The 12,071-nt window shown below is 41.8% G+C and overlaps 1 protein-coding gene across 3 annotated transcripts in view; it reads left to right on the top strand.

Moving 5' to 3' along the window:
* LOC140493998 (growth hormone receptor-like) overlaps window positions 1–9,386 on the top strand; it is a 198,477-nt gene extending 189,091 nt beyond the window's left edge. For all 3 annotated transcript variants that reach the window (XM_072592933.1, XM_072592940.1, XM_072592947.1), the window contains exon 13: window positions 6,754–9,386. In XM_072592933.1, coding sequence (XP_072449034.1) covers window positions 6,754–7,722 — 969 coding nt within the window. In that variant the 3' untranslated portion in view covers window positions 7,723–9,386. The remainder of the gene's footprint in view (window positions 1–6,753) is intronic.
* The last annotated feature ends 2,685 nt before the right edge of the window (window positions 9,387–12,071 follow it).

The following is a 12,071-nucleotide window of genomic DNA, read 5'->3' as shown; positions in this document are numbered from 1 at the left end:
GGAGCAGCGAAATTAACATTTCGGGCAAAAGCCCTTCATCAGGAATAAAGGCAGTGAGCCTGAAGAGTGGAGAGATAAGCTAGAGGAGGGTGGGAGCGGGGAGAAAGTAGCATAGAGTACAATGGGTGAGTGGGGGAGGGGATGAAGGTGATAGGTCAAGGAGGAGAGGGTGGAGTGGATAGTTCCCTTCCCATTTGGTTAAAGACGCCCTCCAACTCATCTCCTGGATTAGTGGTGCTGGAAGAGCACAGCAGTTCAGGCAGCATCCAACGAGCAGCGAAATCGACGTTTCGGGCAAAAGCCCTTCATCAAGAATAAAGATTGCGAAAACTTTAAAGGTCAACAGAAAGCCACAAAAACACCTATAAAGAAAAGTGAGATAAATGTTCTATGTTCTTAGAACATGAGAAACAAACTAGCACAGAATATAAAGATAGATAGCAAAAGTTTCTCGAAATATATAAAGCAAAAAAGAGTGGCTAAAGTAAACGTTGGTCCTTTAGAGGATAAGAAGGGGCATTTAGTTATTGGATTTGATGAAATGGTCAAGGCATTGAACAGGTATTTTGTATCGGTCTTCACAGTGGAGGATACAAATAATATGCCAGTAATTGACAAAGAGATGGAGGTAGGTGAAGACTTGGAAACAATCATTATAACGGAAGTGGTAGTGTTGGGCAAGCTAATGGAGCTAAGGATGACAAGTCTCCTGGCCCTGACAGAATACATCCCAGGGTACTAAAAGAGATGGCGGGAGAAATAGCAAGTGCACTGGTGACAATTTTCCAAAATTTGCTGGACTCTGGAGCAGTCCCAGCAGACTGGAAAACAGCAAATCTGATACTACTGTTTAAAAAGTATGGTAGGCAAAAGATGGGGCATTATAGACTGTTTAGCTTAAACTCCGTAGTGGGAGAAGATGCTTGATTAGATTACTTACTGTGTGGAAATAGGCCCTTCAGCCCAACAAGTCCACACCAACCTCCCAAAGCACAACCCACCCATACCACTACACCTAACACCACGGGCAATTTAGCATGGCCAATTCACCTGACCTGCACATCTTTGGACTGTGAGAGGAAACCGGAGCACCCATAGGAAACCCACGCAGACACAGGGAGAAAGTGCAAACTCCACACAGTCAGTCGCCTGAGGCGGGAATTGAACCCGGGTCTCTGGTGCTGTGAGACAGCAGTGCTAACCACTGTGCCACCGTGTCTATTATCAAGGAAGAAATAGCAAGGCATCTCAATAAAAATTGTCCCTTTGGGCAGATGCAGCATAGGTTCATGAACGGTATGTCAAGCTTAACAAATCTTCTGGAATTCTATAAAGACATTACAACCAAGGTGGACAACAGGGACCCAGTGGATGTTCTGTACCTAGACAATGAAAAGGCGTTCGGCAAGGTGCCACACATGAGGCTGCTGCATGGCATTACGGGTAAAGTATTAGCATGGATAGAGGATTGGTTGACTAACAGGAAGCAAAGAGTGCAGACAAATGAGTGCTATTCTGGCTGGCAATCAGTGACTAGTGGTGTGCCTCAGGGATCGGTGTTAGGACTGCAATTATTCACAATTTACATAGATGATCTGGAGTTGGGGACTACGTGTAGTGTGATAAAGTTTGCAGATGACACTAAGATGAGTGGGAGAACAAAGTGTGCAGAGGACCGTGAAACTTTGCAGAGGAACATAGATACTTTGAATGAGTGGACAGAGGTCTGGCAGATGGAATATGGTATTAATGAATGTGAAGTGATCCATTTTGGTAGGAGTAACAGTAAAAAAGATTATTACTTGAATGGTAAAAAATTGCAGCACGCTGCTATGCAGAGGGACCTGGGTGTCCTTATGCATGCATTACAGAAGGATGATCTGCAGGTACAACAAGTAATTAGTAAGGCAAATGTAATTTTGCCCTGCATTGCTAAAGGGATCGAGTTTAATAGCTCGGAGGTTATGTTGCAGCCATACAGGGTGCTGGTGAGGCTGCGACTGGAGTACTGTGTGTAGTTTTGGTCTCCTTTCTTGAGAAAGGATGTACTGGCATTAGAGGGGGTACACAGGAGGTTCACGAGATTGATTCTGGAGTTTTAGGGATTGGCTTCTGAGAAGAGACTGAGTAGACTGGGATTATATTCATCTTACAGAAACATATCTATTGCCTTCATAATTTTATAAGATAGACATACAGAGGATGTTTCCACTGGCAGGTGAAACTAAAACAAGAGAGTATAGCCTCAAGATTAGAGGGAGCAGATTTAGAACTGAATTGAAAAGGAACTTCTTCACCCAGAGGGTTGTAAATCTAAGGAATTCCCTGTTCAGTGAATTAGTTGACACTACTTCAGTAAACATTTTTAAAGCAAAGAGATTTTTTTGAACAATAAAGGAATTAAGGGATATGATGAGACGGCGGATAAGTGGATCTGAGTCCACGGAAAGATCAGCCATGAGCTTACTGAATGGCAAAGCAGGCTCAAAGGACCAGATGGCCTACTCCTGCTTCTAGTTCTTATGAATTCACTTGATCCTAACTGCTGGGGACCTTCATTTTTCTTCAAAAGTCTTTTCCTCTTTATATATCTATGGAAGCTTTTGCAGACAGTTTTTATGTTTTACACAAGCTATTCTATTTCCCCTTTCTGAATTAAATGCTTTGTCGTCCTCTGCTGAATTTTAAATTTCTCCTAGTCCTCAGATTTGCTGCTTTTTGTGGCCAGTTTCCATGTCTCCTCTATAGCTTTCACACTATCTCTGATTTCCCTTGTTAGCCACAGTTGAATTGAATTGAACTGAATTGTATTTATTGTCATGTGTACCGAGGCACAGTGAAAAGCTTTGTCTTGCAAGCAATACAGGCAGATCAGAAGCTATGTTGCTTAGATAAATAAATTATAGGTAAACAGTGGCAAAAACAAAAACATAGGTACAGGCAAATTTTTGATTAGATTACTTACAGTGTGGAAACAGGCCCTTCGGCCCAACAAGTCCACACCGCCCCGCCGAAGCGCAACCCACCCATACCCCTAACCTAACACTACGAGCAATTTATCATGGCCAATTCACCTGACCTGCACATCTTTGGACTGTGGGAGGAAACCGGAGCACCCGGAGGAAACCCACGCAGACACAGGGAGAACATGCAAACTCCACACAGTCAGTCGCCTGAGGTGGGAATTGAACCCGGGTCTCTGGCGCTGTGAGGCAGCAGTGGTAACCACTGTGCCACCGTGCCACCCACTAAATGTTAAGAGTTTGTGAGTCCATTCAGTATTCTAACAACATTAAGGTAGAAACTGTATCAAAACCATCTGGTGTGTGTGTTCAGGCTTCTGTACCTTCTCCCCGATGGTAGTGGTTGTAGAAAAACATTGCCAGAGTGGGATAGATCTTTGAGAATGCTAGCGGTTTTTCCTTGACAGTGGGCCTGGTAGATGGATTCTATAGATGGGAGGTTTGCCTTTGTGATTGTCCTGGCCAAGTTCACTACTCTCTGTAACCATCTCTATCTTGAATGGTACAGTTGCCATATCAGGTAGTGATACAGCCAGACAGAATGCTCTCGATGGCACACCTATTAAAGTTGGCAAGGATATTTGCCGAAATTCCAAATTTCCTCAGCTGCCTGAGGAAGAAGAGACATTCTTAGGCCTTTGTAATCAGTGCGTCCATATGAAGAGTCCAAGAAAGCTTGTTATGGATAACCACTCCCAGGAGCTTCACACTCTCCACTTGTTCCACCTCTGTGCTGTTAACGTGTGGGGGACATGAGTAACATCCCGCCAAAAGTCAATACTAAGTTCCTTGGTTTTGCTGGCATTGAGAGCTAGGTTGTTCTCAGTGCACCATTTTTCCAGGTCTTCCACCTCCCGTCTGTCATCTGATTCATTACCATCTGAGATTCAACTGACTATGGTGGTGTCATCAGCCAGTTTGTAAAAGGAATTAGTCTGGTACTTGGCAATGCAGTCATGGGTACAATGAGTACAGTAGGGGGCTGAGTATGCACCCCTGGGGGGCTCCAGTGTTGACTGTTAGTGAGGATGAAATATTGTCCCCAATCTTCACTGATTGTGGCCTGTGGGTCAGGAAACTGAGGGTCCAATTGCAGAGAGTGGGGCTTAGTCTGAGATCACTAAGTTTAGTAATCAGTCTTGAGGGGATAATAGTGTTGAAGGCTGAACTGTAGTCAATGAGTAGGATTCTTATGTAGCTGTTCTTGGTGTCAAGATGTTCTAGGGAGGAATGAAGTGCAAGTGATATGGCATCTGACGTGGATCTGTTGGTCTGATAGGCAAATTGAAGTGGGTCAAGAGTAATGGGGAGGCTGGAGTTGATTAATGCCATGACCAGCCTTTCAAAGCACTTCATGACCACCGAAGTTACGGCCACTGGGCCGTATTGAGACATACTGCATGAGCCTTCTTAGGGATGATGTTGGCCCTCTTGAAACAGGCAGGGACAGTGGCCTGCTGCAGGGAGAGGTTGGAGATGTCCAAAAAGGCCTCTGCCAGTTGGTCTGCACATGCTCTGAGTGCACGGTCTAGTACTACGTCTGGTCTCATCGCTTTCCTTGCATTCACATGAAGGAAAACTGATCTGACCTCTGATGCAGTGATTGTTGGTATAGGTTCTTCAGGACTTGTTAGAATAGGTGTTGCCTCTCCGCTGAAATTCTGCACAAAGCATTTAGATAATTTGGGAGCGATGTGTCATCATCTGCTATCTTGCACTGTCTCCTTTTAGAACCTGTGATGTCATTCAGTCCTTGCCATAGTCACCGGGTGTCTATCTGGGTCTCTAGTTTGGATCGGTTTTGGTCCTTGGCTGTCTTAATGGTCCTGTGAAGGTCATACTTGGATTCCTTATATTTGAGTGGGTCTCCTGGTCTGAAGGCCTCATGCCTGTTTTTTTCGCAGGTTCTATATGTCCTGATTCATCCAGGGTTTCCTGTTGGGGAACACCCAGTTTGACTTCCTCAGTATGCATTCCTCCACACACTTGCTGATAAAGGCTGTGAAGGTGGTGGCGTACTCATCCAAGGTACCTGTGGACTGTTTGAACGTGGAGAAAGTGAGGACTGCAGATGCTGGAGACCAGAGTTGAAAAATGTGATGCTGGAAAAACACAGCAGGCCAGGCAGCATCCAAGGAGCAGGAGAATCGACATTTCGGGCATAAGCCCTTCTTCAGGAACTGTTTGAACATGGCCAAATCAGCCAATTCTAGACAGCACTGAAGTTGATCCTCTGCCTCCTCTGACCAGCACTGGATCTGTACCTGCAAGGGGATCTTCTGCTTGAGCTCTTGCCTGTAAGCCGGGAGAAGAAACACAGCATTGTGGTCAGAGCTCCCGAAATGAGTGCGGGAAATGGAGCGGTAGGCAGCTTTCACAGTGGTGTAGCAGTGGTCTAAGATGTTCGGGCCCCTAGTGGTACTTTGGCAACACCTTCCTTAAGTTGGCCTGATTGAAGTCGCCAGTTACAATAAACAGGGCCCTGTGGTGTTTTGTCTCCATGGTGTTCGTGGTGGAATACAGCACATCCAGAGCTTTCTCAACCTTTGCTTGTGGCAGTATGTACACAGCAGTTAGTATAGTAGTGGTAAATTCCTGTGGTAAATAGAAGGGGCAGCATTTGATGGTGAGGAATTCAAGGTTTGTGGATCAGTGGCTGCTCAGGGTTGCAATGTCCATGCACCACAATTTGTTGATTAAAAAGCAAACCCCTCCACCCTTTGTTTTACCTGAGGACGCTGTACGGTCCATACAATGGATAGAAAAAGCATCAGCATTAAGTGTGCAGTTGGGAATGGATGGGTTGAGCCAGGTTTCTGTGAAGCAGGGTGCACAGCAGTCCCACAGTTCACGCTGGAAGGTTGAGCCATCTTCCCTCTTTTACGCCAGACAGGGATGCACAATTGTTGACGTTCATCCGTGTGTTCTTTAAATATCTGCCATTGCCTATCTACTGTCAACCCATTAAGTATCCTTGGCCAGCTTATCCTCACCAATTCATGTCTTATACCATCATAGTTAGCTATCTTTAAGTTCAGGACCCTAGTTTCAGATTTAATTGTGTCATTCTCCATCTTAATGAAGTATTCTACCATATTATGGTCAAAAATGATGATGTATGTCAATTGATAACCTAAATTGTGTCATCACAGGATTAGATGTCTCGGTGTGTGTTACACGGAAATAATCATACATAGGGAATGTGTCACATACAGGTGAAGCATGTGGAAATATGTTACACAAAGTGATGTGTGCAGGGAGTGTTACACACAAGGAGTGACACACAGGAATATGTTAAGGAAATGCATGCTGGGAGTGTGTTATACACATTGGGAATGTGTTACACACAATGAGTTACATGGGGAAATGTGTAACGTTAAGGAGATGTGCAATGCTAGGAGGGTGTATGTACAAAGTGACACACAAGAATTGTATTACACTGGGAGTGACAAGGTGGCTTTGGTTTTAATACCACATGAAGGAGAACAATGCATTCTGAGTTAAATACAGTTTTATTCACCTTCTATGTGAAGGAGAAAGAGGAGTTCCATTGAGGACCTCCTCAACCAGAGTTTATCCCATCTGAACGAGGAAAAGATTGCAAATATTTAACTACTTAAATAAAAAGAGCACAAATCAGCATCTGAAAGAGATTAATCATTATTTCAGGTAAACAGCATTTGTTGTAAACAGTTTTAATATTTTTAACTTTTAATATTTTTTGTTACAGAAGGGTAAAATAGATGAAGTCAACTCAATTTTTGCAAATCACCTGAGCTATAAGCCTGATCTATATATTGATGACCCTTGGGTAGAATTCATTGATATTGACCTTGATGATCCAGATGGAAAGATGGAATTGTTGGACACAGATAGACTTCTTGGCCATGACCACCCAAAGTCTGACAACTGCCTTAGTGCCAAGGACGATGACTCTGGCCGCGACAGTTGTTACGAACCAGATATTCCTGAAGATGGCACTGTAGCTAAACAAAATGTCAGTGAGTTTAGCAGTCTCCAGCTGGAAGGTAGTGAAAGAAAAGAAGACATCAACAGCGATGCTGGAGCTCCTGTAAGTATTTCAGGTACAGATGTCGAACAGAGCCAGCAGCCAGATGGTGAAGCATGCAAGTGCAGGAAAATACAACTGGTCACCACAGGCAGTAGTTTCTCAACTGCAACTCGAAGTGAACCACCTCTTCACAGCCAACTCAGTAATCACAGCTCCTTTGGGAAAATGGACTTTTATGCGCAGGTAAGTGACATCACTCCTACAGGGGGTGTCCTCCTTTCCCCAGGGCAGCAGAACAAGCTGAAGGTGTCCCTGGCCAAAGAAACCTCACTGGATCCAAAGGCAAATCAGAATACCAAACCATTAGACAGTGCCTACACATCTGAGGTTGATGCAAAGCAGTTATGTGCCATCAGCTTGAACAACAAATGCCTACCAGATGCAGCAGAAGATCTTAACCTAAGCAATTATTTCACTGCAGAAAGCCTTGAAAGTGCCACAGTTGGTACTTGTAAACAAACAGAAATCGCGAGGCAGCCCACAATACCTGTCCCAGACTATACCTCAATACATATGGTGGACTCCCAGCAGAGCCTACTGTTGAACCCAAATGTGCTGCCAAGCAAGAATCAACCCACCCTAGCTGGATATCTGATGCCTGAACAACTTGGTAATGTCATCCCCTGACTTCAAAAGCCATGAAATGTAGACTACATCATTGTCAGCCTCTGTCATTGCTATCACACAGACCTTGTGTTCAATGATTTGTGTAATATTCCCCAAAATTTAGAAGATGGTACAACTGTTATGAAAAATTATGTTTGATAAATTAAGACTAAGAATTATTTTGAAATGTCCGCTATATTTGTTAATGTGATATAAAATCCTGTATTTTTATAAAGCAGATACAACTTCTAAAGTTAAACCAGTGCCATGTAAAAGGAGATGAATATGATTGGAAGAGTGTTATCTGTCACAAAGACCGAAACACTGTTCCTCAGCAACCCTGAAGTCCTTGGAAAAGTCTGTACTCTCATAAACTGGTCATTTAATTTCCAGCATCAATAACTGTGTTGCTTCTTCAAAGCTGTATCCAAAAGGAATTGGGAATGGTCCAATATTAGAAATGCTTGTACTGTGTCATCACTTGTACCAAAGGGGTAGTGGTAGTCTGTAATGAGTTGCAATACTTTTCTTATCTCACTTGGAAAAGATTTCAAAAATACACCATACTTAGAAGAGTGGCTTTCAACAACAAAAGAAATCTCAGTGTCATGAAATCCTTTAATGAGTGTAACCATTTCAATCTCCTTGAGGGGGAACTGAGCACTTCACAGAAATTCTCTACAAAAATCCCCTTCACTCATTATTAAACCACATACTGGATAGGCAAGTAGAGAGTATTAAGATCTTAAATTACAGTAAATTGCAGTTTGGCATCACCTCAGTGTTCTATCATAACATCAATGCAATGTAGGATTTTTATTGGAAATGAAATAAAAATTGCAGAGCAGATTCATTTGCTAACAAAGAATATCATCTCGACCATTTGTTAAAATTTCCATTATATATAAATCATCTCTTTACGTGATGACTCATCTACCACCAATGCTGTATGCTTAGAAATCCTACCAGTCAGGGGATTCCTTTAAAAACGGGTAACTCCATTACAAATTTAGAGACTGGGGATTCAGTGTTTACATACATTAGAATTGAAGCCAGATGGGACAGGTGGAAGTTGATCCCACTGTTCTTTGCTTTGGGGCTGTGTTAGTGTCAAGGGCAATCAGCAGAGCAGTCCAGACAGGACAATGGAGTCAGAGGGGTTTTGTGTTGGCAAGAAACCTCATTTTTTAACTGAAATGAGAAGACAAATCTTCGAACATTCATCTTTGTAAATTGAGAATTATTCTAAAACAAAGGTACTCTCATTGGCTTTCCTTCCATTTGTGTTTTATTTTTGAGAGGGAGAGAGCATCCTTACAGAGTAATTCCATATGTTACACTTTGAACCGTGGCTCACACTTTGATAACATTCACACAAAGAAAACTTAAGCTCAGAGGCAAGTCCAGTGCTATCAATGAATAAGAACCAAAGTTATTGTGGGGACACAGGAGACAACAACAATAAAACTCAGTAGGCCTGGCAATGTCTGTGGACAGAGTATCTGTGTTATTGTTTCAAGTCTGAAGAGTCACTGGACTTGAAACATCAACTCTGTTTCTCTTTCCATAGATGCCAACAAACCTGCTGAGGTTCTCCATAAATTTCTTTTTTTTGTTTCAGGTCTACAGCATTCGCAGTTCTTTATTTTATTTTAGTAAATAAACGATAAGAGTTTGGTTTGAAATTTCCCTTTTTTTTTCAATTAGTCACTACAGTAGAGGATGTATTTGTGTGGGAAATACTGCATGGTCAAATACATACAAAAGTGAATCAAATACTTTCTAATATCTTCAGGACCTGAATTGGATGTATAAATCTGGAACTGTGTGAACAATATGAATTGTTCTGGATGCTTTTAATAACAAAGTGATTGTAACAAATGCATATTTGCAAGTAGATCATACCAATGAAAAGTTAATGGTGAGGATTTTTTTCTGTACTCTGTAAGGTTTGAGCAGATTTTATTTTCTACCATATATCTCAAAGGACTAGCATAGGTGAAAAAGCTTGTGTAGCCACTGCCTCATTTTTTGCTTAGATTCATCTTACATAGATTTTCATACACTTGCTCTTTGTCTTTAGCATAGCCTTCACGGGATTTATCCAAAAAAGTCTCTACATTTCATCAAGGTGAATGGTGGAAAATGGTGTTACCATCACTTACAGTAGTGTGGAAACACCCCTTACCAAAAGATTAACATACAGAGAATGTACAGTCCATGTGGAAGCTTTCAACTTTAGTTGTGCAACTCCGTTAAATCTCTAGGTAATCCTTTCTTCTTCACAATGGATGATGCCGTCACCTCACCCTTTTTACAATATCTATGATAACTCCATCCACCCAAGCAGTACTACTTTCTTTTCCCCAGAGAAAAGAGCAGTAGACCCAGTAACATCCCACAGTCAAGTGTAACGTGTAGATATGTGGGGACATGGGGAGCAGCTAGCCTTTATGTAGATACAGTTATAGAGTCATAGTCATACAGCATGGAAACAGACCCTCGGTCCAACTAGTCCACGCCGACCATGTTCCCAAACTAAAATAGTCCCACTTGCCTGTGTTTGCCCCAAATCCCTCCAAACTTTTCCTGTTCATGGACTTATCCAAATATTTTTGAAATGTTGGAACCTGCATCCACCACTTTCTCTGGCAGTTCATTCCATACATAAATGAACTGTGTAAAAAGATTGCCCCTCATGTCCTTTTTGAAATGTTCTCCTCTCACCTTAAAAATATGCTCCCTGGTATTGAATTCCTCCAGCCTAGGGGAAATATCATTGCTATTCAACTTATCTATGCCCTTCATGATTTTATAAAACTCTCTAAGTCACCCCTCAACCTCCTGTGCTTTAGTGAAAAAAAGTCCCAACCTATTTTGATAATTCCTGGCAACATCCTGTTAAATCTATTCTAAACCCTTTCCAAATTAATAATATCCTTCCTAAAGGAAGGTGACAAGAACTGCACACAGTACTCCAAAAAAGACCTCAGCAACATCCTGTCCAAACTCAACATGTTGCCTCAACTCCAAAGTTAATGGTCTGAGATATGAAGGCAAGAGTGCTAAATGCCTTCTTAACCACCCTGTCTACATGTGACACAAATTTCAAAGAATTACTTACTGTTCTCTCTGTTCTACAACACTAACCAAAGCCCTACCACTAATTGTATAGATCCTGCCCTTGTTTGTTGTACCGAAATGCAATATCTCACATTTATCCAAAGTAAATCTCATTGGCCACTTTTCAGCCCACTAACTAGGGAATGGAGGGTTTGAGATATCAAAATAGGGTGGGACCTCTTTCACTGGAGCATAGGAGTTGAGGGGTGACCTTATAAAGACTTATAAAATCATGAGGGGCATAGATAAGGTGAAAAGCAAGGGTATTTTCCCAAAGATCTAGGGGGCATATTTTTAACGTGAGAGGAGAAAGTTTTAAAAAAGGACGAGGGACTTTTTTAAAAATCAGAGTGGTTTATAAATGGAATGAACTGTCCAAGGAAGTAGTGAATGCAGATATAGTTACAACATTTAAGAGACATTTGGATAAGTGCATGAAAAGAAAACGTTGGAGGGATATGGGCCAAAGACAGGCAAGTGGGACTAGTTTAGTTTGGTTGGGTGAGGGAAGTGATATTACAAGCACCAATCAGACTTGCACTTTTCAAACCCATTTTAACTTATACACGAATTAAAAGCAGAGTAGGCTATTTACCTACTTGATAATCTTAATCAATATTTCATTAACTTTTTGCAGTGAATGTATATATGTGTTTCTATCCATTTCAAACATCTGTAATAAGTAACAAAAGATCCTGTGCCAACCAGAAAGCATCAGGGCCAATATATCATCAAATATTTTAGCTTCAACAAAGCTTTCCTCAGGGACAGTAAGAAGTGCTTCTCCCAAAGTTCAGTCACAGTGAAACACTTCTAGCAGAAGTTTTTTTTAAAAGGTCAAATGTAGTATACAGTTATCTCCCTGGAAACAATGTGAATCAAACTAAAAGCTAAGAATGACCTTCAGTTATAATGATTTAATAATACGCAATAAATGCTGCCTTGTCAGTGATGCCCACATTCCATGAATAAACATAAAAACAATCTTTATTTTACTTGATCTTGGGTCCTTTTTCCTGCAAACCATATCAATATATGGGCTGGCCATATTCTGTCACTACGTCAGCAATGATGTGAAGTCAGTACCCAACCGATAGTCCATATATTTAGTAAAACCAATCGACAAATGAGCCTGTGTGAGCAGCTCACCTCCTGTCTAAGTCAAAACAGTCATGAGGCCCCAGACCGTGGCTGAATGTTCAGATCATTCAGTTATGGAACCATTCACTGTGAATAAATTCTTTTGA

This window comes from Chiloscyllium punctatum, chromosome 2, assembly GCF_047496795.1.
Source record: "Chiloscyllium punctatum isolate Juve2018m chromosome 2, sChiPun1.3, whole genome shotgun sequence".
In the NCBI taxonomy this organism is placed as follows: Eukaryota; Metazoa; Chordata; class Chondrichthyes; order Orectolobiformes; family Hemiscylliidae; genus Chiloscyllium; species Chiloscyllium punctatum.
The sequence above is the reverse complement of the archived record's forward strand: the minus strand, read 5'-3'. Positions and strand labels throughout refer to the sequence as shown.